General features: G+C 41.2%; 2 protein-coding genes across 8 annotated transcripts in view; both read left to right on the top strand.

Annotated features, from left to right (window-relative positions):
• sepsecs (Sep (O-phosphoserine) tRNA:Sec (selenocysteine) tRNA synthase) overlaps nucleotides 1-5348 on the top strand; it is a 219394-nt gene extending 214046 nt beyond the window's left edge. For 6 of the 7 annotated variants that reach the window (XM_053860437.1, XM_053860436.1, XM_053860442.1 and 3 more), the window contains 7 exons: nucleotides 50-203; nucleotides 328-430; nucleotides 1790-2021; nucleotides 2183-2274; nucleotides 3703-3796; nucleotides 3862-3952; nucleotides 4895-5348. In XM_053860437.1, the coding sequence (XP_053716412.1) occupies nucleotides 50-203; nucleotides 328-430; nucleotides 1790-2021; nucleotides 2183-2274; nucleotides 3703-3796; nucleotides 3862-3952; nucleotides 4895-5147 (1019 nt within the window). In that variant the 3' untranslated portion in view covers nucleotides 5148-5348. The remainder of the gene's footprint in view (nucleotides 1-49; nucleotides 204-327; nucleotides 431-1789; nucleotides 2022-2182; nucleotides 2275-3702; nucleotides 3797-3861; nucleotides 3953-4894) is intronic. The other variant, XM_053860441.1, reaches the window with a different exon arrangement.
• A 708-nt stretch (nucleotides 5349-6056) lies between these two features.
• Nucleotides 6057-25812, top strand: lgi2a (leucine-rich repeat LGI family, member 2a). The gene is made up of 8 exons (XM_053859613.1): nucleotides 6057-7830; nucleotides 7902-7973; nucleotides 8329-8400; nucleotides 10444-10515; nucleotides 10589-10660; nucleotides 10741-10910; nucleotides 12325-12489; nucleotides 20617-25812. The coding sequence occupies exons 1-8, from the start codon at nucleotides 7655-7657 to the stop codon at nucleotides 21432-21434; spliced, it is 1617 nt and encodes a 538-aa protein (XP_053715588.1). The 5' UTR covers nucleotides 6057-7654; the 3' UTR covers nucleotides 21435-25812.
• The last annotated feature ends 870 nt before the right edge of the window (nucleotides 25813-26682 follow it).

Genomic DNA, 26682 nt, shown 5'->3' with positions numbered 1-26682 from the left:
TCTTTGCTTCTTGGCAACAGGATGACATGTGTTTGTGTGTGCCTCTCAGGTTTTGAGCCAGTAGTTGTGGAAAATGTTCTGGTTGGTGATGAACTCCGAACAGATCTAGATGAGGTGGAAAAGAAAATCTTGATTCTGGGGCCACAAAACATCTTATGTGTCCACTCTACAACATCCTGCTTCGCCCCGCGGACCCCAGACAGGTATTATTTCCAGACAAAAAAAAACAACTTAAAGACACTTCCATAAATGTAACTATTTAATCCATGATTGAACCTGTCCAAACAAAGTTGTCCACTGCTTGATGATCTCTGTCTTGTCTGTCAGGATTGAGGAACTAGCTGAACTGTGTGCTAAATATGACCTCCCTCACATTGTGAACAACGCTTATGGACTCCAGTCATCTAAGTGCATGCATCTCATCCAGCATGTAGGTACCAACTACTCTTAACAGTCAATTTCTTTACTTGGCTCCTTATTTCATTATTACCATTTTTTTCTCGAAATTGTGATGTAGTGACAATTCTATCTCTTAGTTTTTGATAGTCTTAGTCTTATTCCTTCTATGATTACCTCAAGTAATCAATCAGAGTAAAGGAAATGGGTGGTTCTATTGGATATTTTATAGTGATATTAAAATTTAATTGAACTCCAGTTCAATGGTTTCACTAGATGTCAAGCTTTCTGACGCTGATGTAAACTTTACATCAGTGGTTGAGGCAATTCTGTTGTTCAACCAAGACACAGAAAACTACAGAGCCCTGGAAGTGACATGCATGTGTTTAGTTTTTTGGATGTGACATGCATGACTTTTATTTATTTATTTATTTTTTATCCCGAGATAAAAATTATCCTCAGATAAAGATACAGTCGTAAATGTCAGCGCATGCATAACTGCCTCTGTGGCAAAGCGTTTTGTATACATCCTCCTGTGACCACTATGTCTCCCATGGCTTTGTAACTGTTTGTCAACGTTGTCATTCACTGTCTGCAAGTCAGTGCATTTTTAGCACTCTGATCAAGTGCCTTCTACTCAAAATAATATTTTATGTGGACTTTATGTGGAAGTGACATGCATGACTTTATTTTTTTTTTATCCCGAGATAAAAATGATCTCGGGATACAAATTATCACAAGATAACAGTTATGCATGTAAATCCCAACACGTATAGCTTAGCCACATGTATTATTTTGACAAAGCACTTGATCAGAGTGTTCAAAATGCACTGATTTGCAGACAATGAATGACAGCGTTGACGAGCAGTTGCGAAGCCATGGGAGACATAGTGTTTTACAGGTGGATGTATACCAAATGCTTTGCCAGAGAGGCAGTTGCGCATGCGCTAACATTTAAGATTGTGTTTCGAGATAAAAAATATCTCGACATACTAATTGTCACGGTACCTCGGGATAAAAAAAAAATAGTCATGCATGTCACATGCAGGGCTCTATAGAAAACAGATGGAAAAAAAGTGACAACGTTGTATTATTTATATTATTTATTGCTATTCAGAAACTTAGGAGTTGAAATTCCCTGCGAACGTCTCATTCCTACTCTCCTTCACGGTGCTCAACGATCAGTAATAACAAAATACATGACACAAGTTTTGTTCTTGGCAACGTGAAACCTGGAACAAACTAATTTTAAATAGTGTTAATTCTGGATCTTATATGATCTAATTCCTAATTATCCGAAACTTTGTATAGAACTAGAGGTGACAAAAGCTATGCTATGTTATGTTTTTCATACATATTCTATGACTTAAAAAAAAATCAACTCTTCCTACAGGACCACAGAAGACGGAGAATTTCCCATAATAAACATTTTTGTCCAACTAATTTTTGGCATTTAGACACGAGTTTTTCTAATTCTTTCCATGTTTTTCCAAAGGGCCATCAAGTGGGAAGAGTTGATGCTTTTGTACAAAGCTTGGACAAAAACTTTTTGGTTCCAGTAGGTGGCGCCATAATAGCAGGCTTTGATGAGTCCTTCATTCAACGGATAAGTGAAATGTATCCTGGTGAGTACTACTGCCATTCAAATGTCAGTGAGGCATAATTTTTTCTGTGTCGGTGTCAGAATTTTCAGTGAAATATTGTTCTGCAATGTAGAATTTAATCAATCAATTCATTATTGACATTGCAGAAAAAAAACACTAATGGTCAGTGTGGGTCTGTGCAGGTCGAGCCTCTGCATCTCCGTCCCTTGATGTCCTCATTACCCTCCTCACACTTGGGGCCAGTGGTTACAAGAAGCTGATGGCAGAAAGAAAGGTCACATGAGCTGTGTGCATGGGCATGTGCGTGCACGTGTGTTGCAATGTTGTGAGTACTGTACCAAGTCTTCGCCTGTCCGCACAAAGTTCAGAGCAGAATTGGGCAGACTTTTTCAGCTCACTAGCCACTTACAAAATGGCTTATAAATATATAATAAATCTATCCCTGTGATCTACCAACGCTGCCTTCTCGATCGCAACAATTAAAGTTATCCCCATCCCTAGCGGTTTAAAACTTCAGTAAAAGTAATTCATTATAATTGAGTTGAAGTTTGAGTCCTGGTTAAGGTTAGCTATTTGTTTTGGATGGTGAGGTTAACGGTGAGAGGCTGGGGAAAGCATTATGGCAATGACAAACTTCACAACGTTCTAACAAGGACAGAAATTTGAAGGACCAATCCTTGGCTAAACACATCCTTGTAAGGACATTTTGCACTGTGAGGACAAGCGAAGAGGAAGACTTCACAGGTCGTTTAAAAACCATGGGAAGTAATTTTGTGACAATTCAGGTGTGAAATGGCCGAAACAAAACATTTACTTCTGTGTTCACAGGCAATATAAATATGTAAACCTGATGCAACAAAAACATTGTTTTTCACAATTTTATTTTGATTGAATTATTGCGTAATGGTTCACAGCCCAAGTGGTGCAAGTTGTGAGACCGGATGCTTGTAGTGTAATGTGCTGCAAGTGTGGCAAAATAACTGGAAAATATCAAACAATGGAAAAATGTGAGAATGCCAGTTTCAGCACAAGTGATCGGAGAATGAACTGTTCAGAACGTGGTTGAAGATGTGGCCTGGTGATCGCAGGTGAAAACGAGAAATTGGCAGATTAAGTTCTGATTTGGATATAGGAATGAAGCAGCACACATGGATGCAATGCACAGAAATACCTACCTGAGTGTGACTCAGTTCCGTGAATGTGTGCCAAGGGCTTCTGGAAAAGGAGCACTTGGTGAGGAATTTATGACTTGTCTCCCCGCACCCTTGTTTTCTGATATTCAGTCTACTTACTGTATGTGCTGTGGCACTCTTTGTGCTATGTTGTTTTGACCTACTGAGAAAGCATTGATAAACCTTTCAGCAGTTACGATTGTTATGAATGCACTTCAAATCAAAGTTAAAATGCACGCAACATATATGCAGTTATCTTCTGTGCACCATTCGTGAGGGGGGAGAAGTTTGACTCCAATTTTAAGCATGCATACTGCAATTCAATGCCAGTTCAGTAGGCAGTCTCATTCTTGTAGTTTTTTTTCCCTAAACCCCTTGATCAGTATCCACAAAGAGTTCAGAAAATCTGGTTGATCTGCCTGTGCAAGACACAGTTGAGTGATCTACAACAATATAATGCATAACCAAAACTGTTGCCCTTTTGTGTTCATTATTGCTGCAGCTTCTATTTCTTCATGTAACTAATTTAGGAGATGTACTCTGTCCTGTTTGATGAGCTCAAGATACTGGCCTCCGCACATGGTGAAAGACTGCTCCACACCCCACACAATCCCATCTCTCTGGGTTAGTATCGTAATAATCTTCTTTTCTATGTTCACAGTGAATTATGATTGTGTTCATTTCTGCAGCCATGTCTTTGGAAAGTTTGCATGAGGGCTGCAACTCTGCTGTGGGTGAGCTCGGCTCCATGCTATTCACGCGCCAAGTTTCGGGAGCAAGGTACAAATGGCGATCTCTTCGGAGAATGAGGCAGAAAGTGCAAGTGGTGTCATGGTGACGCATCACACATCAATTTTATTTTCATGACAATGATTGAAATCCAATAAGTTGTTCTACTTCTCTGATTCTCGGATAAAAATCCTCTGCCTTTAATCTGAGGCTAGGTATGTGTTCTAGGAAATGCAGAAATTTAGCTGAGTCCAATTGTGTCATGTTCTCACGGTTTAAATGGACCACAGTGCAAATCAAACTACGAGTAGTTCACCTTCGTTTTAGTTCCTATGACCCTAGAGGAGGAACAGTCTAAGTTGGCTGGCAGCACGAAGCTGTTTCAGACGGCAATCATTAACTAGTTTAACTCCAGAGGTCCTGAAAAGACTTAAGGCTGGTCAGATGAAGAAAGTGAGAAGAAGGCAGCAGTGTAGTGTGAAGAAGAAAGATGGGGTTCTCAAGTAATAACAGTAGACATGCGTGAGACATCACAACATCAATGATTGTGATGACAGGAGCACAGCACAAGGCAGATTTCTGCTGTCCTGCGCTCTCTTCATGTTGCCGGAGCACATGGAGTTACATGAAAGTCGTTTAACATGGTCGGCATAATTTTTATGTGTGTGAGATATCTGCACTACTAACCCTAACCCTCGACATATTTATTTAAATCGATCTGCAATGCAGGTAACACAAGTCGCTCGAAAATCGTTTTTTCTACTGGTATCAGAAATGTTATATACACTTCATGCCTTAATATACACTTAAAAATATACTTTGTTTTTTGGGGGGCCAATATGGCTCTTTGATCATTTTGGGTATTGTGATGTATAGTTTATGTAAGCATTGCACTACAAGTTAGACTCCTCATGCAAGACACTGTAAATGTAAATATTTACTTGGCATCTAGCTACTTGTGTTGTACATTAATGCAGAGGTGTTTTTGTCTAGAGCTGTACCACTGGGGAAGAAGCAAACCATCAACGGACACACGTTTCATGGCTTCATGAGTCATTATGATTCTTATCCATGTCCATACCTCAATGCTGCCTCAGCCATGGGCATTTCTCGCCAAGATGTGACACTTTTTATCAAAAGGCTCGACAAGTGTCTGAAAATTCTGAAAAAACGAGTGGAAATGGATGGAAATACTTCCCAGCCGTCTGTTCCTTCCCAGGATGAGGAAGCAGCACAAGGCATGTAATGCTTGATGGTCTTCACGAATTTCTCCAACTTCAAATCAAGGTGGCTATTCAAGAGAGCAAAGCAGTTTGCCATCACATCACTGGAGACCTCGAACTGCTGTATTGCCACCCATGTTTTGGTAACATTTTAAAATTTGGACAATGGAATCATGTGACTGCAATGGAAAAAAAAAAAAAGAAAACTTGATGATCAAATACAATGCGTGTTATTGTCATATTGTCATTATGCACATGATCCACAACCAATAAGTGAGCCAAAAAAAAGTATATATTCATTCATATAATTCAATCTAAAAAATCTAATTAATTAGAGAATTTGTGATCAATTAATCTCAATCGCAGTTTAATGGTATAAGAATATTTACCACCAGAAGCCACATTTTTCAATTTGAATGAGTTTGGTATTACTGAATCAAATGATGGACCCATACATACATTTAAACAACAAAATCAAAATATTGTTTCTTTTCCATCAGTTTTTACAACGGCACAACAAATCAGGATGGTGGCTGTATTCAAGTTTTGATATGACCTTATTTAAACTCTCTTTTAATGTCTTGAAAATATTTGTATAAGAATTTCAATTTTATATGAATTTTAAATACATTCCGAGTAGTGGAAACCCTGGCCATTGTGTCGCGAAAAACATCAACATTTGTTCAGGGATTCTTCCATATTTGCTGTTGTTATCATCCTAGCCGCGACATGTCGTTGTGCGTCAGTGTGATCAGTGGACCAGGACCATGTTGTCTGGAGAGCAAACTGTTAAATTATATTAATTATTTGTTGTAATTAAATAATCATATATATCATCATCATATATATATATATATATATATATATATATATATATATATATATATATATATATATATATATATATATATCCAATTCCATGATTAGCTGGACATGTTTAACGAATCCTACTTTAATCTTCACTTCTGACAATAACATTACCCTCGGTTTTGTTTCCTGTTCCTGTGTTGTATGTCTGTTGGGCCCTTCTCCATCGCCACAGCCAAACTACATGATGACCAAATCATTTTTGCACCAATGCCGAGGTAACTCAGCAGTCATCATTCATTATCATCATGCCAGAGGCAAGAATTCACAGTAAACAGACTGAGAAGAGACCCGAGGATGACTCATAGGTTCAAAAGCAGAAATGTTTGTATTGCATGAAATAGTTTCTTCCAGACTTCTTTGTATTTATCATGGGTCTAGGGCACAGGTGTCAAACCGATCCTCAAAGGGCCACAGTGGGTGCAGGCTTTTGTTCCAACCAAGCAAGAGGACACCTACTCACCAACCAGGTGTCTGAAGACTGATCAGTTGATTGTCAGTCTGGTTCACCTGTTGGTGCTTTCAGGGCTGGAACAAAAATCCACACCCACTGCAGCCCTTTTGTGGGTCAGTTAGACACCCCTGGTCTAGGGTGTGTTATCATATGTGACAGACAAGACTTTCGTTACACGTAATTCAGTATGGCGTCATGCCATCAGAAAAATTTCTTTTTAAAGATGAACTCTTACGTGATCAGACATATTTAAACTAAGTGGAATCATCTGAACTGACGGACAACAAAGCGTCTTGGAGGAGCACAGTGTTGTCTATATTGCCATCTGCGATTACGTTTTTCGCTGTTTCACCATGGTCCTTCCTCATAAACAAACTTTACACACTGTGCATTGTCACGGCCTCACACATTCGAGTCTCATCCGGAACAGGTGTGATCCGAACAAGAGAAAACCTCTCTTTGTCAAAAGAAGGCAGAAAAGCCCACACTTGGGCTGGATCCCCTGGCTCATCCATTGTGGCCACCAGGGCTGCTTTCCACTTTTCCCCTGCTCAGGTTGATGATGCCGTTTGTGCAGTTCTATGAATATGTGCATAGCACTCTCACTGGCTGCCCACAGGCCTGTCCTCTGTGATGCTGTATTAACCAATAGCGAAGGCAGTTAGAGGGGTATGCACGTATTCATAAAACTGTGGTTACATAAGGCAAACGGTTAGCTATCAATGATTTTCCACTGTCATACAGGCTCAATGTGAACACACACAAACCCTCCCATCGCGGAATACATTGTGTCCCGGTATTTGACACAGGCTAGTGCAATTTAAAAAAAAACAAAAAAAAAACAACAACACTCATTAAATATTGAGTGGTGCATGTCACTGGCATTTCCACTAGGCTGTGCTCCAGTACTGTGTCATTGCTATCATATCGGGTGAATGGCAATGACTCATGTCAATAAGTCAAATCTGCATTTGTCTTTTTAAAATGCGTGGAATGGAATTATTCCGGCACCCTTTCTAAAATTGAAGCATGAATAAAATATTAACATAGAGGCAGTACGCATGCGCTTAGCAGTCAGCCGGGAATCAGAAGCAGAGCTGCCGAGGATCTGCTGATGTCAGCCAGTGCAGCATTTCGTGGTGCAGGGTGTGTAAATATCCCTGCTCAGCTCAATTCACAACTTCTCATGCGGACAAGACTGGAACCATAATGCCGAAAATGAGGCCGTGGATGCTGGTGGTATTCTGTGTGAGTTGTCTGACCACATCGGCATTGATGAAGAGGACTTTCAGGTGCCCTTCAACATGCAGCTGCTCGAAAGAATCCATAATTTGCGTGGGATCATCCAGCATCCCCAGGTTTGGCTCCACCGACATCAGCTCTCTGTGAGTATATTTCTGAAGGAACATCATAATTTATTTTGTAGTTACGCATAGTCATGGTCTCATCTGTCTAGGAGTTTCGTCAATGGGACTTTCTCTGAGGTCAAAGAGGCTATGTTCTCTCACATCTCTTCTCTCCAGCTACTGTAAGAACTTTCTCTGTCTATCTCCTATCAGGACCTTGAGCTAAAACAGATGCCACATAAGATGATTCCAGAATCTGTGTGGTTAATATGGACTCACTTTAATAAACCAGGCAACAGTCATGTCTGTAAGGAATCCTGACATGTACAATGCTGATGTTATCATAGTACCTAGATACCTTGGCACCACATGATACAATAATACTTTACACAGATGTATTTACTACTTAAAGACACTCGATTTCATTCTAGGTGTTAAACTATCGATGCTACTGGTACAGAATTTTCAGCAGCTTATCATTTCCTTGTGTAAACCTTTTCATGTAGTATAATCAGTATTTCTGGTTTGTTATTTCAGGCTGCTCAATTCCAACTCTTTCACTACTATAAGAGATGGTGCATTTTCAGGCCTTCCACACCTGGAATATCTGTAAGTTATTATCCTCTCTATGTTCACGCTGCCAAAGACAAAAAAAAAAATGGAATAACACATTCCATGATGTTTGTTTGGAACAGACTAATGTAAATAACGTGTAGGGCAGAATAAGTGGTCCGAGTTGGATGAAATTTCTTGAGTTGTCTCAGTCTGAAGCCCAGTGCATTGTGTGTTTGTGTGTGTTCTTGTACTTCTGTCATTGCCTGTATGCATTTTTTAATCAACAGAGTGAGGGCATTTTTGCAAAGTGAGGACATTTTGGCTGGTCCTCACTTTGTCAGGTCTCTTTCTGAGGGTTAAAACTAGCAAATACCTAGGTTATTATAATTGGATTTTGTTTGGTTAAGGGTAAAGGTTAAGGTTAAGGGTAGAGGCTGGGGAAAGCATTATATCAATGTATGTCAATGACGGTCCTCACTAAGATAGGAAGACAAACGTGTGTGTGTGTATAAAATTTCAGGGTCAGCAGAGGCAGCTGGCCAGTCGAGAGTGCCACAGTATTTTAGAAAATACATAAACAAAAAGCTTAATAGCCAAAATAATAATCTGAATAGCCTAGAGGAGCAAGATAAATATATACTCTAGATAACTGCATTCATCAATGTGTCATATGATAAGTGACATATGACACCCTGAAGGATCACAAATTCTTACCATAGACTTAAAGGTCCGCATGCACAATTGCTCCTCGTCAAGTGCGCCCCAATAAACAGGGCCGCACTGGGGCGCACTTCTCCTGCGTCCAGCTGAGTAAGACTGGCATATCACCATCCTTCCACCAAGTTGGCAAGTCTCACATCGCAGGTCAGGTGTGGCTGATTGACGGTTTATCTATTCATTTATTTTAATTATTTTTCTGCTGTTAACTTTGTAGGTTTTCATTTGTGGAAATATAGTGTTGTATATGTATATAACTTTGTTTCTTCCAGAGTTACTGTATGTAGGCCCCACCAGTAGAAAACTCTACCAGCACTGGTCGTGAGAGATAAAATAATACATGATCTACATTAATGTAACTGCAAAAATATTGCAGATGAGATCAAGACCACCACCATAGGTCCGTGAGTCATTCGGGTACCGAACCATATATCATATTTCATATTGCAGTACTACTGTAGAGAAACCTTGTTAACTCATCGCAGTTTCCCTAACTTCATATGTGACTCAGATCAAAACAGCCATGTGTAGGAATCATGCTAAGTGCATCACTTGTGAGGTAGCATCACTGTCAGCAAGACGCTCAGTGGACATATATTTAAACAGTTCCCATGATGCTTTGCAGTCCAGTCAACCAATCACAACTGTGTCGTGGGCAAACAATTCATTTCGCCAAGATTGAGCCTCATCACATCAGACTAGTGGAATTATAACTTCCACAGCGCTGGTACACTTCTCCAGTGTTCAACCACTACCCTGTTCACACCAACAAGGTTCTGGAAGCTAAGACGTTTAGTATTCTTTCATTGGTTTCATTGGTGGTTTCCATCCAACCAGTCTGCGTTCACTCAGGTTGAAGTAAACAAAACACCAGGATAATGATAAGTGCTGCAATATCATGAAAACCTTTGTTTCTTTGCTAGGACTATTTGTTTTCATCCAACAATCAAGCATACAACTTTTGATGATGTGGAGACTTAGAAGACGATTACATTGGGCTGTATGATTGGTTGACTGGGCTGTAGAGCGTCATAGGAACTGTTAAAGCTTCATTTCATGTCCCTGTAATGGTGTTTATTGTTGAGTGATGCTACCTCATAGCATTCTCATTTCAGTAATTCACCATTGTGATTCTACCAGCAAGGTGGCAGCATATGACTGTATAAAATAAGCAGAGCCAAAGATTTGGTATGCCACTCTTGTTAAGTTGCTGTAATTATGCAAAGACGCCACAATCTACGTGCATTATTGTGTTTACAGTGATAGTCTTCATTTTTTTCCACAATTATAAACAACAAAAATGTCTATGAAAATAGAACAGAAATAATCTATTTTACATTTTCTCTTTTGTTGCAATGGATTAACTTCTCCATCTTACAGGTTCATAGAAAATAACAAGCTGGAAACAATTTCTAAAAATGCCTTCAGAGGACTGAGAGGCCTAACTCATTTGTAAGTTCTTGCACAAATATACTTCCACTGTCTTACTCCAATGTGAGCCCCGTATATTCTTAACCCTGTGCAGATCTCTCGCCAACAATCAGTTAAAGTTCTTGCCCAGGGACCTTTTTTTGGATCTGGACTCGCTCATTGAGCTGTGAGTTTGTCTCTCTGTTGAAATGTATGTAATGTGAAACTTTACTCATATACTCTGAATCTTAAACATAATCTTTGCAGGGACTTGCATGGCAACACTTTTGAGTGTGACTGCCGCATCAAGTGGTTGATGATATGGCTTAAGAACACCAATGCTAGTGTGTCAGATGTGGTGTGTGCCGGACCAGAGGTGTTGAAAGATAAACGTCTTAATGATATGAACAGCCTGCACACTGACTGCATTGCCACAGGTGAGGACTGACAAAATTTTGATTTACATGGAATGGATTAAAACAGGGTGTCAATGTCATTTTTGGAACACTGTTGCAAGGAACGTGCTGATGACAATTTTGTGTTTCTGAGGAATAGTGAGTAATATTTGCATTGTACACAATCTCGTCGACAATATGTTTAATAATGCAACTACAAAAGTGCTTTACAGGCACTTTATACTCTGGTCTCTTCCAGGGGTCGGGAACCTATAACTCGTGAGCCACAGTTTCTCTGACTTATTTCCAACTTAATCATCCTGATTTCATCCATATATGTTTCTGTCTTCTGTCCCGTCAGCGCTGTGCTGCTCATCTGACTGGCTGTAGAGGCAAAGCCATGTTTAGGTCACCGTAATTGAGTTTGTTCTTGAGATTGATGGGACCAATTCTGCTCTGCTGCCAGTCACTTGTACGATGATAGTATCGGTTGAATGCGCTGTACTCATGGATGACACACTGCTTGTGGTCATCGTTTCAAAGAACCATTCAGTAAAGCTAGATGCTAATAGACATCAACTGGTGTGTTCAACCTGGCGTACGGAGAATGTAATTTTATTGCCGTCAAAAATATATTGGGATATTGGAGAAGGCAGAATTGAGTGGTTTCCCCCATCTTGGACGTCTAGTTGACGTTGGGTGTGTTTTAGCATCTCTACAAGTTTGTTTTCTGCATGTTTTCTGTTCTCCGTGTTGTGATTCATTGTTCTCTTTTTTTATAATTACTGGTTGGAGATGAGCAGTGGGAGCAGGGTTATGTGTTTGGTTTGTGACAACTCTCCAGTCATGTAAATGCATGTATGTTCTGCTCTTATGTGTGTGGCATACTTCCTGTAGTCATGTGGTGTATTAGGCGCATGAGTTGCTATTAAAATCAGATTAAATTCAGAACCCTTGTTCACCAACTCACTCTATGTTTGATTTTAGTGTGAGTTGACTAAATTCTTTCATTGTATTCTATATACAGTATATACCCACATAACATGGGTTTTTCGGCTCTTTCAGTAAAAAGGTTCCCGACCCCTGCTCTACTCCTTTAAATGCCCATCTCATCCCAATTGCAACCAATTTACTCACCCTTTGGGTGCTTACGTTGTAAATATGGTGTAGTTATTTGTTTAGGCTCAATATGATGTTGTCATGTATGCGAATGAGTATATATATATATATATATATATATATATATATATATATATATATACGATGCTGCAACAGTCATGGGGATGCCTTCCATCTTAATCAGGCCTGGCCAGTCACATGCGGCTTTATATATTTGAAGGATGTGGCTCTTTTCAGCAACAAAGTAAAACAATGTGGCTCTTAGCCTCTGACTGGTTGGCCACCCCTGATCTTAATAATTGCGCCGTCACTGACTGACTTAATGACATCTTCGCAGATTTCATCCTCCACCAGTCAGTGGTCTCAGAATCGCTCACCGTCGACACATTCAGCTTCCAAAATGATGTATACGTGACTCTAGCTGCACCTACCACTGAGAGTTGCATGGTACTGCAGTGGGACCACATCGAGATGAACTTCAGGACTTATGACAACATAACAGGTATGGATGGGCAGATATTGTATCTGACCAGTTTGTCAGCGTTATTAGCCCAGGTCTCAGTGAGGCGGAACAGTTTTCCTTTTGAACTGGAGCAACCCACTCTCACTGCCAAGCTGTCAACTCGTGACTCTTGGCAAGTGACCTTTGTGTACTCTGCTGTGTCTTCCTTATTGCAGGTTGACGCATGGGTGTTTGCCTTCCCCCTGCAACAAGTTGTTTGAGTGGGACACAATCGGAAGCTCTCATTATGTGTGATGTCACTTACCATATAAAGTGCTTTATGTGGTCACTGTTACTGAAATGTAGGGTTGTTTGAGACACTTTACAAGTGACGCGTTGTAGTATGTAGAGTGAAAGGAGCATAATCTATTGCTATATCCTGATACCAGCAGCCGACTTTCACTTACAGAGGTCCCCAACCAAAGGTTCTGGTCCATGGGATGGTGGCTAATACATTGCATTAAATTAGAACTGATAAACTAGTCCTATAATCCCTAACCTCATATCAGCGAGCCAGATAACTTCAACCAAGTTTAACCAAGTGATGGCACCTCACAAGCCATGTTGGCTTGTGAGGTGCCATTCACCACCTTCACCACCATAGCCTGAAAGCTAAGCAGTGAGCAGATCAACCATTCTCCCCCAGGGATGGGGATTCGCAGAACCTTGATGCCGAACCTGTCCGTGTTCATATGTGTGCAAGCAAAAAAGTGGGAGGGCACTAAAAAGTGTTGCTTAGGCAGGAGTAGACAAAACGTTCGAATCAAATCATAAGTTGCTCCAATACTGTATGTGAGGACTTTGCTAGTATTGTTGCTTTAACAGGGGATTTGTTTACATACAATAATCAAGTGAGCAATGGCTTTTGATGGTGAGAGAAGTCGGAGACAATTATGTTGGGAATGCCTCGTTTGTAACGTGCGTTGTAGGGAAATACACCTTTAATGTATCTTCTGCGTGTTCGTTTACTCGGGAGAATGACTACCAAAAACCCACAAGTTAAAATCAAAAAGAATTTATTCCCTGACAGAGGAGTCTACTCTAGTTATTAATATCTTTATTTAGTAATATATCATTATTCCTATAGCGTGTGTGTAGGCCACCATTTTTCAACCGGTGTGCCGCAGCATACTATTGTTCCATGAGAGACTGTTTCATTTGTCTGGAGATAGAAGTGAGCAATGTGACATTAAATCATGAACAATTAGAACGCGTTAATGATCTACCAATGTGGGGAGATTACGTGGATTCAGTCACCATGTTTTGGGATTTTTAAGTTACTTGGTTTTGCCAAGCAGACAAATGTCAGTCCTCGTATTAGTGCTGAGATGTCAAAAAAGTACTATTAGAACATTCCTATTTAACTGTAGGGATGGGAATTGATAGGATTTTAACTATTCTGCGATACTGCTTAACAATTTGATTCCATTGCGATTCTCAATGGGAAAAAGTAGGAGAAACGGGTCAATTCGTATCAATAGTTTGGGTATGATTCGGGTATTGTTTTAGATTCTCGCAATTCCATTCATGAGACTGAGACACTGAAACCAGATTCTTCTGGTTGTGGTTGTTATTATCTGTGCAAAACACTATACATGCTTCACGAGGAGAAAGACTGGGGTGTGTGACACCATTAAAAATGAAACAATTTCCTCTGTCAACACCAAGAGTTAGCGCCATGCTAACTATCAGCATTGGCTTAGGGTTGTCCACTGTCACAGATCAAACATAGAACACTCTTTCATAATTGCATCATGCTGTTGAATCGGAAAGCCGCATCGTCTCTGCAAACAAGCCTTATGAATGCTTTACCATCCAATGCCACTCAAAGTCCTTTATAACTGTGATCAGCTGCACCTGACGACAGTGATGTGGCTCTGTAAACTCTCTAGCTCTCTGTTAAACCCTTGAACTTTGTAACTTTCTCTAGGCGAGCCACCCGGGGGCGTATTCTGAGAGCGTCACAGCCCCAATTCCACCCCAACACGACACTTTTAGGGCAGAACGGCAGAGTGACCACAGCAGCGGGCTGAGTTTATTTACACCAAGGCAGAAGCAAGAGTTTGTAATGAGTCGTCAAAGAAGAGAACGCGTGAAATCGACAGAGCGAAATGCGGGACAATATAGGAGATACATTTACAGCCTGGCGAGAACTGACAGCTACGAATGGTTTTTCTTCTCATCCTGAAGTGGCGCTGTTTCTACTGGACTTGTAAGTCATTTTTGTGTACATTGCTGTCTCTGTTGTGTTACCAAATAATTTTTAAGGGATGTGTATATGCGTGCTGTTTGTATGTAACTGTAGTATTGTATATGTTTGCAGCCAAAGAGATGAACTGCGGTGCAAAAACGGGTGCAAGATATACTTTGTGTATGGTGTGCTAAACAAAAATAGTTTTTCTATGAATTTATTGCCAGCAAAAATGACTTGTTCATGTTCAAACACAATTATCAATGTTTGCTGTTGTCGTATTGTACTGACGAAGCATACAGTGAACATAAAAATGAAAAAATTAGTTTGACTGTGAATGCAGAGTACATCTGGTGACACAATTATCAATGTTTGCTGTTTGTCGTACTGCACTGTTGAAGAGTAGTGTGAACATATAGCTGGCGATACTAATTAACTGTGATGATAATAATCACGCGTCATGTTTTGTTTTTTTGGCCAAAAAATAAGTTTGACAGTAAATATATTGTAGCGATAAACAATGTTTGTCCCAGAAGTGTAAGTCATTCTTACTGCTGGTCTTCGATATGTTATCAAATGTGGGGGAACTTATTTTTGAGATGCTAACAATAGTGTAAGTATCCATTACTCATTTTATTGTGTTTATTACAGAATAGTGTTGATAGCCAGCAAAATGGATTAGCTCCGACATTAGCCACTAGCAGCTAATGTGTGCTAGCATTTATCAGACCGAATAAATACTTCAGCCGATTCACTGTCATGAGCAGTGTTTGTTTGCTATATCTCATGTTCTATCTGTAGTTACTACAGCTGTGTCTTCTATTCTGCAGACCTCCTCGGAGCTGGTGAGAGCACCCAACCAGTGCCAAATATCGTCATTCCAGGAAATTGTTGTGGAACTTATTGAAGAAGAATATTTTTTGTTGCCCATGCTCTGATCGCTGTATGCTCCTGATTGAAACACGCTGAGTCTTGATGTTATAAAGGTAGACAGGAAAAAAGCTATATATTGAAGAATCTTTGCAAAGAGAGTGAGAATACAGGTTCACAGTATGAAGTTGACACTCTCACTGAGGAATTCTCAACAAGCATACACTTTAATCACTGGTCATACTGAAGTGCAATTTGTTTGGAACTTAATTCTCTACTAAAGATGCCAAGAAAAGAAGACAACCAAAGTCACAAGTCAACATACAGGGTGCCGAACCTTCAGTCTGCAAACTCATGCATGCCATGAAAGAATCAATGGAAGGGCGCCCCGACTCGGTGATGCACGCACCATGGCACTGGGGCTACTTGTGACCCAACAATGCTATGGTAAAAGCTAAGATGGATCGAAGGAGAACTACAAAGCCCCTCTGTGGGTCTTTTTGAGGGCGTCGGACAACCCCACCCTCAGAGTGGATGCTCTGGCTCACGCAACTTGGCCGCAGGGGCTTCTGTATGCGTTTCCTCCGCTGAGACTGTTGATGCTGTTCCTTCTATGCGTAAGGACGCAGAAGTTGACGGTGATCACAGTGGCCCCCGACAGTCCCGCAACCAGATGGTTTCCGGACCTGGATGATTCCGGACTTTCACGGGGCTCTGGTACAGGATCAGGGCCGGATTCGGTTCCGTCCTGTTCTAGGTCGACCCCTCAAGGTCTGGTTGCTGAAAGGGTGAGACTGCTGGACATTGGGCTGTCGGACGCAGTCATCCATACGGTGCAAAGTGCTCGTGCACCAGCTACTAACAAGATTTACACTTTACACTGGTGTGCAGCGAGACAGCTTTCGCCGTCGAACTGCTCTGTGGCGGAGGTCTCGTCCTTTCTGCAGGAGCTGTTGGACAAAGGCCGGGCGGCGTCCACACTCAATGTGTTCGCGGCCGCCATCTCGGCAGGGCACCAAGGCTTTGGTCGGGTCTCTGTGAGGAGTCACCCGATTATTAAGAGGTTTCTTCTTGGTGCTCGGCGCATTAGGCCTCCGGCGAGGAGCCTAATTCTGCCCTGGAGTTTGCAGGTGGTTCTAGAAGGGCTCTGTCTCCGTTCGAACCACTGGCAGCTGCTTCGTTGGATATACTGTCCTTGAAGACGGCTCTTCTTCTGGCCTTGGCTTCGGCTAAGAGAGTGAGTGATCTGACAGCCTTGTTGGTGAGGTCACGGTGTATGTCGTTTGGTGAAGGTCGGACTTCTGTGACTCTTCATCCTTTTAGACCGAAGGTCATTATGACTTCTTATCGGTCACAAGTCCTGATTTTGAGGGCTCAGAGTGAATTTAATTCAGATGAGACATCCTGGAAAAGTGGAAGGGGAGGATGTTGGTGATGATGATGAGGAAGATGGATCTTCTCTTGATGGACCTTTCTCGTGTCTCACCTGGCACTGCTGCTGCATCTCCTCCACCTGCAGCTGGTCTCCCCTCTCTTGAACCTCATCCCTCCAGCAAAGTTCCTTCCAAACACTACATAATTCATGTCATGTCTGATTATGATTCTGGGTGTACTGAGTCTGTATTGTAGAAATTAAAGAGTAAATGATTGTATTTTTGCAAATAAAAAGTTTGAAAATGAACATTTGTTTTTGTGGAAAATGGCTTCATACAAAAAAATACAAAATAAAAATCACCATGCAAAATGTCACCAAATTGAGTTGAACACACATTCATTTTATTGCAGAAATGAATTAGGACCTTTGTTCTGTTGAAATAGAAGGGCGGCTCTTGACTGAGCTGTTGTGGTGCACTGATAACTGCTGTTCGACAAAGAAAAAGGCCTCATCTGCGACAAAAACGTATGTGATCTGTGGCTGAGGTCCTCTGGTGTACTCCTGGACGGTCACACCAACACAGAAGTAGTTGATGATGAATGAGTTTCCTGCTACTGTTAGATTATCTGCAATATCTAATGTGTACATCAGAATCAGAATCAGAAACAACTTTGTCATGGTCAGTGGGGATCCCCCCAACTAGGAAAGTGCTTTGGAATAAAATGCTGTCAATAGAATAAAGTAAAATAAAATAAAATAAAATAGCAAAGGCTGATAAATCGTCTTACGGCCTAAACAGTCCATGACAAGGGTGAGAAGTGTCAGCTCTTATCCCACATGTCTCTGGGTCCTGGAGACATACAGGTCATGAAGAGGTGTCAGGCTGCAACCGATCACCTTCTCAGCAGAGCGCACAATGCGCTGCAGTCTGCTCTTGTCTCTGGCAGTGTCGCTGCTGTAGCAGACGGTGATAGAGGAGGTGAGGATGGACTGGATGATGGCTGTGTAGAACTCCACCAGCAACTTCATCGGCAGTCGTAGTTTTCGTAACTGCCGCAAGAAGAACATTCTCTGCTGGCCCTTCCTAATGAGGGACATGATGGTCAGCTCCCATTTGAAGTCCTTGGTGATGGTGGTTCTCAGGAAGCAGAAGAAGTCTACAATGGGAATGGGCAAACCAGCCAACATGAGAGGGGATGGAGGAGCTGTGATTCTCCTCAAGCCCACGATCATCTCCACTGTCTTCTGGACATTCAGCTCCAGGTTGTTGTGGCTGCACCAGAACACCAGCCGCTCCACCTCCCTTCCGTAAGCCGACTCATCTCCATCTGAGATGAGCCCAATCATGGTGGTGTCATCCGCAAACTTGATCAGCTTCACGGACTGGTCGCTGGAGGTGTAGAAGTTGGTGTACAGGGAGAAGAGCCATGGAGCGAGAACACAGCCCAGATGTCACATTCCAGATGCTCCAGAATGAAATGAAGGGCCTGGTTTGCATTGTGTCCAGGAGGGGAGCAGTGATGGATTTCAAGTGGGATACAACGAGGCGCTCAAAGGACTTCATGACCACAGACGCCACCGGTCTGTAGTTATTCAGTCCTGTGATCATGGGTTTCTTGGGAACAGGTATAATAATGGAGGATTTAAAACAGGCAGGAACATGACAGGACACCAAGGAAGCACTGAAGATGTCTGTGAACACTGGAGCCAGCTCAGTAGCACAATGCTGATGGATATGTTGTACATGTCATGGTGTCTCAGGAGAACAGACCCAAATAATAATCGCTAATGGTGTACAGAGGACTCAAACAACAAGGATAAATGTAACAAGGTCTAATACAAGGAAAATACAGAAAACCGGGCACGAACCAGGAAACAAGGTAACTAAGGATGTCGCCACCAAAACGCTGAGCGAGAGAAACACACAGGGCCGGCGAAAAAACCTGTAACAGAAAATTATTAAGAATTAAAGTCAAGCCTAGATAACGGGGACAACAAAAACACACTCTGATAAACTCACAATGCCCAAATAATGAAAAGCGCTCAATGGTGGAATAAACGCACGCACACACGAGGAAGAAAGCCAACAAGAGAAAACAAAAGATGAACTACAGAAACTTTCACACGAAGCAAGCAGCTACTAGTTAAAGGCAGAAAACAAAGCAAGGAGATATTGAGAGTGGCAACACAGACTGAAACCAAGGTGTTGAAATCAGTAGTGCTTGATTCGCGGATGGGTTCCAGCTGTGCTGCTCTAAAGGTGGAAAGAAAACAGGAAACGGAAACAACACACAAAAAACGGAAGTAACAAAATAAAAGCACACAGAAACTGAACATAACATATGTAATCATATACACATGATGATAATCAAACAAAGTATATATCAACCATATATTACAGTATATTTACGTCACAGGATTAATAGTTTGATCACAATGTATTTAACTGTTGGATTTGATTTTTTTACCACAAAGTGCCGCTCAATGCAGGGGCGGAGAACAGCGCAATACCCACTGGAATGCTACCAAATATCTGTGGTATCATTGTTCTGAAGCTGGTGTGCCCACAAAAATCCATATATGTTTAAGACACAGGATTCCGAGAGAGAAGAAAGAGTAAGAGTTAGTGGGAAATGACGGAGTATCCAATAACAGGATGCCTACAAGTCACGTTCATCGTGAGGCCAGTTAGATCACCTCGTTGTCCCCAACTCGTGATTTGATTGGCTGTTGCAACCATCCATCAACTATTTGTGTCCGTTCACTCTGATGGCACCTGTGCCTGCACTGTTGCAGCTGAAGGCCTTCACTGATTTCACCCGACATGACGACACAAGCTAGCTGAATTCTGATTGGATAAAAACTCTAACCTATAAAATCAACACTGGGATATACTATGACATGAGTATGATTATTATACTATATGTACTATGTGTAATATATTTTGGAAAATTACATTAAATTAAAAATGAAATTCACTTTTGTCATAAATATGGTCATGATTTCTGGTTATGTTAGGCCAGCGGAGAAGGCCTTGCTGGCCCTGACAATCCGCCACTGGCGCAAATACAGCAAAGTTCAAGAATTGATGACTGTTCAGAATGACACAAGTCGGCGACCATAATTACACAGTGACTTGCTTACCAAAAGCTTACCAAAGTCAGACAAACAGCTGTTAGCTAGTGAGGACTGACCGCGGGCATTTGTACTGTATTCACCCACTGATCTGGGCCAACGGGTCGTTAAACTGGTGGCGGTTCAGCCTGAAGTACCGCTGAAAGCGGCCGCATCCAAGCAACGCTCCTGGAGGAGGTGCCTCTGGAGAATGCTACAAAACGAGAGACGTCTCTTTTTCAAATTTTTATTTAATAAGAAGTGATAGTTTGAGCCCCTGCTCCGCCATCTTCAATCCAACGTCCACTGCAACTTGGGACCATTCGCCTGGCGATTGACCTACTTTGGCGACGTGTTCCAGCCGGGCAGGACACAACTAATTACGACTTGAGCTAGCAACCAGCTACTGACAACTGGCGCTACCACGACTAAAAGGTAGCCAGTGGTGTGAATGTACCCTCGGTCGCGCCTCTTATATATTCAGTCAGTGGGCTCAGCTAAGACCAACAATTCTGTGCAGTCTTTTGGTAAAGAGAACAGTAAGGAAGACTCTAACATTTTTTCCCCCATCTTCCAGGCCAGTCCATTGTGGGGTGTAAGTCTGTCATCATTCAGGAGCAGGTGTTTATCATCATGGCTCAGCTCTTTGGTGGCTCTCGAATTTATAAGTTTGATGAAGACCAGAGCAGCTTCACCAAGTTCCAGGACATTGAGGTCTCCAAAATTTCCAAGCCCAATGACATTGAGGCCTTCCAGATTGACAAAGAATGGTACTTTGTCATTGCTGACAGCTCCAAAGCAGGACTATCTACAGTGTACAAATGGAACAATGAGGGGTTTTATTCCCACCAGTCTCTTCATGAGTGGTACCGCGACACGGACGCAGAGTACTTGCACATAGATGGGAAAACACATATAATTTTGGCCAGCCGTTCGCAAGTGCCAGTGATCTACCAGTGGAGCCGTGGTATTCAGAAGTTTGTCCTGCAAGGAGAAATCCCAAACATGGAGGATGTAGTTGCAGTGAAGCACTTTGTTATCAAGGAGAAGCTCTACCTGGCTATGACACGTTACATTGGTGATTCCAAAGTGCTATGCTGGGAGGCAAAACAGTTTGTAGAAATCCAGTCTCTTCCTTCACGAGGTTCCATGATCCTGCAACCGTTCACTTTTAAAGAACGGCATTATTTAGCCCTAGGAAGTGATTACACCTTTTCACAGATCTGCCTATGGGATGATGACAAGAAAGTATTTGACCGCTTCAAGGAGGTTTACATTCAAGCACCGCGCTCTTTCATCCTGGTCTCCACGAGTCGAAGGGACTTCATTTTTGCATCTAGCTTTAAGGGAAACACACAGATATTTGAGCATATCATCATTGACTTGAGTTTATGATTATCATTAACGACACAGAAAAAATGATGTAAATCCAAGCAAGATGCTGTTTGGGAATGGCGTTTCTTCATAACCATTTATTCAACTCGTGCCTCTATCATGTGATACAAAATTGACCTTCATTATATCCTGCACTAAAAACAAGTATACAAATCAAGAAGAGCTCATCTGTGTGATGTGAAACAATTCAGTCACTTGAAATCAATTCAGTAGCTTTTAAGCCAAAAATTCAAACCTGTATAAAAGTGACAAAATGACTTGGTTGTTAGACGAGATTGTGTCAAGTGTCTTAGATTCCTGTAAGGGAAACATGTATAATTTTATTCTGGATACAAATAAGTCAACAATTAAATGTGTTTGGATTCTATTTTGAAAAAACTAAATAGTGTAGGTAACAAGAGATTGAATTAGCAGATGGTTAATCTCAATACTCATATAAAATCAAGTTCAACCAGGTAGAATGTTAATTAAAACTGAAGAAATGTTGTTAGCAAGTTACATTGCATCACTCTGTTCTTCAGTTTTTGTTTTCAGTTATCAAAATAAATTGCAACATTTCTGTATATTAACTGAACGGTGGTTGAACCTGCAACTTCTCTTATAATTCTCTATTCATTCATGTTTTTGAGAATCTACAATGCAAATAGTTGTGGAAATGAAAAAAAAAATGTATTGAATGAGAGGTGTGGCCAAGCTTTTGGCCTCTATAGGGGTGTGACAGAATAGAATAGAAAACAAGGTGCACAATAGTACTCCCAAAATAACAGAAGAAAAAGATAATGAAGATTTGATCTAAAACAAATTTACCGCAAAAAGTCTGACCAATGTGACTTAGTCGTGCTTTGCTGTGCGAAAAAAAAAGAATGAAAACAGATTTAATCATTTCTTTCAAATGCTATGAAAACTTAATGATCAATGCATATCTGTACATAAATCTTGCATCCATTTTCACACATATTTAAGACCTATTATTTAGGACTCATTTTAGGGGCTGTACTTAATAGTCCACTAAAATAAATTTGGTTTGACTGGATAGCAATGGCAGTACCTTAATTGCATTTACTTTGAACCACACAACAAATTGCAATAGAAAAAAACTATCTACACCCAGGTGACAGATGAGACCTTGATAATAATGATGTTAGTTTTGGTAGATCTTTATAAAATGTTCATAAATTGAAGTTCAAAGTTTAAACAAACCCTCATTTTTTAAGTTCTAAAAACTTTTCTCGTATTTAATGTGAATAACCCATTTTAATGATTATTAGTCATCAGTTTGGACAGACAATTGATACATTTGCATACAATTTGGCTTCAATCAAGTCCGCGAGTCCAACAGAATTATTTAGATGGTGAAAGAAATTACATGGAAAATACTCACAGGAAATCTGATTCAAGTACATTGTTCCAGTTACTTATTCCGCTTAGCTTCTTTGCTACTGTAGCCATCGGCCGTGCTCTGGGCTTCAGGGCTCCAGCACAGTGGAGGGGTGCATTGTTAAAAAAGAAAAATCTGACACAACCGTCTACAAAAATGGTGGTAGGAGAGACTACGTGAAAGTCTGAAAGAAAAAAAACGTCTATCGTAATTATTCAGAAAAAGCTAATCACAGCACTGGGTCTTCGCCACAGAGCTGAAAGTAAATTGATCAGAACCATATATATAAAACATCATTCTCTCTCAATATCGGTTTGTTGTCACCCTTAGCTCAACTGACTGAGGACTGAGCTGTAGCCCTGAAACTGAGAGAAAAGGTTGAAAGTTCATCTTTGGTTACAACGAGACTCATGTATTGTTCTTGACTGTTGACTGTCTGCAGAGGCTACTTTTACCTTGAGGTGTTTGGTGGGATTTACAGTGGCTCCACCGAGTTCGACCTTTTCTCACTGCAAATGTTTGGAAAAAGAATTTGTTTCATAAATTGTTTTATGCCGCATTTAGCTCCCAAACAACAAGCATAAAACTGTACAGGTACAGCAGTTGATGTTTACAAGAGAATGCTTTTGGTGCTCTCTTCTTGTTCATAATCAAAACTAGTGACTTAATGATTTGGAAAAAATGTTGGCCCACTGGTGAACTGACAGTAGCCAAAATAGAAATCCAAGCAATACATTTCCATACATCTTGCTAAAAATGATGATTTTTACTTCATTTTATCTTTTTGGGTTTTAATTAATGTTTTTTTTTTGTTTGTTTTTCAATGATGATGATTTTTATATGTATTTTGAATGAATAACTGTATTTATTTCAATGCCAAAATTTATATGAAATGTGTTATGTGTTTTGTGTTTTGCACATTGTGTTTTTGACATTTACAAGATACTGAAAGCATGAGAAAAATAAACAGTGCTTATACTCATGACATGCAGGACACTGCTATATTAAATGCGGGATGAAATATGGAAATTTTAAGCATGTGAATGTACACTAAAATAAACATCTAAACTTACAGAAAAGCTTACTGTAATTGCTTTTGTGATGTCTTCCTATCTTAGTTAGGACTCTCATTGACATACATTAACAAAAGGCTTCTCCCAGCCTCTCACCCTAAACCTAACCATCTAAAACAAATGGCAAAACTTAACCTTTACTCTGAGCCAAACGAAAACCCAATTATTTTAACGAAGCTATTTTATAGTTTTAACCCGCAAAATGAGGTTTGACAAAGTGAGGACCGGCCAAAATGTCATTTTGCAAAAATGTCCTCACTCTGTTGATTAAAAGCAGGTTCTCACAAAGATAGAAGTACAAGAACACACACACACACACACACACATTTTTTAAAGAAATACACAAAATGCCCATTTTTGGATGTTATTTTTAACAACTCAATGGGAAATTGTGTTATAAATAAAGTTCATTAATTATATAGGCATGTGCTCTGTTGTTTGCATCAATTTCAGAAATATGGCTTTGATAAGGCACTGGAACTTCAGAACCTCATCCAGGAAATTCATTTGTTCCATTGTACTCCTCGCTGCTTCTGCTCTGTCTCGCTCGCTCTCTCTCTCTTTCTCTCTCTCTCAGAGTGCATGCTGGGAGCTAGGTGCGTGAGTGGGTGTCATGAGCGAGTGGATTTTTCATGCTTTATTTCATTTAGTGGTAATTAATAAATAGTAACTTCACAGGTGTAGTGTTTCTAGATCACATTAGTAGCTAGCTTTGGTGTCTTTCTGTGGGCTGTTTGGTGGGTTGCAGCTTTGAACTCCAGTTGTTGGCGTCTTGCCGGCTGCGTGTCTCACGCCATGGCTAGCGCAGAGTTCAAATCTTTAACCCCCAAACATGGGATTAAAGTCACTGCCACTTTTCCCTGCAGCGTGGAGGACATTAGTCTGGCTGTGGGGGATCATCACTGATGAATTTCTGACCAGGGAGCTGTCCAGACATGGGAAAGTGGTGTCACCAGTCTGATCCTGTCTGGATGTAAGTCTCCACTGCTGAGGGTCGTAGTATCTCACCGCAGACTGCTATACATGATACTCAATAACCCGGGAAGAGGAGCTGAACCTTCGATTTCTGGTGAGAGTAGATGATTACTGTAACATCCGGGTCACTTGGTCCACTGTAAGTGCATAATGTCACGCGAGAACGGGAGTTGGATGTGATCTATGATGGAGTAATAAACAGCAATCAAAGAAGCCGGTGTCATCAGTGCTTGGAGTTAAATCATATCACCAAAGGAAAAGTACTTCATGGTGTCAGAGTAAGGATAAAGATCCTCACGCCAGACCGAGATGGAGACGTTTGGAGTTCCAGCGCCCTGGATGGATTGGGATTCACCGAACTTGCCAGAGGCATGGCGCCGCTTTCAACAACATGCAGGGTTGATGTTCTCAGGACCGCTACGGGAGAAAGAGGAAGTAGATAAGTGCAGCTACCTACTATTATGGGTTGGAGAAAAAGGCAGGGATGTGTTTAACACATGGACACTATTTTTCGAGGACGCCAAGAAGTTGAAGACATACGAGTGACACAAAATATGTCACTCCCAAGTCCAACCCCATTTATGCTAGATATTGCTTCCATGAAAAGAGATAAAGAAACTTTATAACCGAACTAAAGCTGCTTGTTAAGGACTGTGGTTACCCAAATAGTGACGAAATGGTGAGAGCATCGTCATAGCAACCAACTATCCGCGTGTGTGCGAGAATCTTCTCAGCCATGGTGCGGACCTCACATCGGCATAGGTCAAGGTCCTATGAATTAGCACAAGCACAGATGAAGAAGATGGTTGGAAACAGGGACCATGGAAGTGAAGCCGTACACGCTATTAAGAAGAGATCTGACGCCATTCCAGAGTACATATTTCAACGTTTATTCAAAAATATGAAACTGAAACTGGCTACACAAAGACTCACAACGTGAGCAACTGAAAGTGAAGGGCACCTGCCAGCTCAAATGCAGCTACAAAAACGGGTGAAGTATGCAGGAATTCTATATCGTCGATACCGAAGCGCCACCCGCACTCAGCATGAGGGCTAGTTTGGATTTGGACCTGATCAAACTAATATTTGCAAGAACAATTCAAACAAGAACTCGACCAGATGGAGAAGTCCAACATATGCAAAGCGACCGAGCCCACCGAGTGGGTGATCGCGTTGGTGGTAGTCGAAAAACCACACAGTGGAAAGCTTAGAGTATGCCTTGACCCCAGAGACCTCAACAAAGCCAAAGGGTCAACTGGAGAAAAAGCAAAACCCTCGCTGTTGGCAAGTGGCTTGGCGGTCTCCCAGTTTTCCCACAAAATCTCCAGTGGGGCAGAGATGGTTTTAAATATTTAGCCATTTTTTGAGGAAAGGAAAATATAGTTAAAAAGACCTGGGAGAACGCCAAGGAAGAGCTTGACGATAAAATGCAGAAATGGAAAGGCAGAGCGCTGGTTTTAAACAACTTGGTAGCATCCCAACTGTGGCACAAACTAGCCTGTGTAGACCCTCCCCCAGGTCTGCTGGCAGTTATACAGCGAAAAATGTTGAATTTCTTTTGGGACGGTCTACACTGGGTGTCACAGGGGGTGCTGTTTTTAGCCAGAGAGGAGGGGGGACCGGGGCCCAACAGATCTGGTGTGGAGAGGTGTAACCAGCTGCGTCCTGATTCTAAATTGCTAAATTTTACTGGGCTGCCTCCTTTTTACAGAAGTGTTTTTAAATCATGGAATCTGTTTTATCAGAAAAGGTGTTGCTCAGCCGACTCTCTGCACTGGTTGCTCAAAGAACCGCTCATCCACGGGGCCAGACTGGACGTCAC

This window comes from Synchiropus splendidus, chromosome 3 (genome assembly GCF_027744825.2).
Source record: "Synchiropus splendidus isolate RoL2022-P1 chromosome 3, RoL_Sspl_1.0, whole genome shotgun sequence".
NCBI lineage: Eukaryota > Metazoa > Chordata > Actinopteri > Syngnathiformes > Callionymidae > Synchiropus > Synchiropus splendidus.
This window is presented reverse-complemented; position numbering and strand designations above follow the sequence as displayed.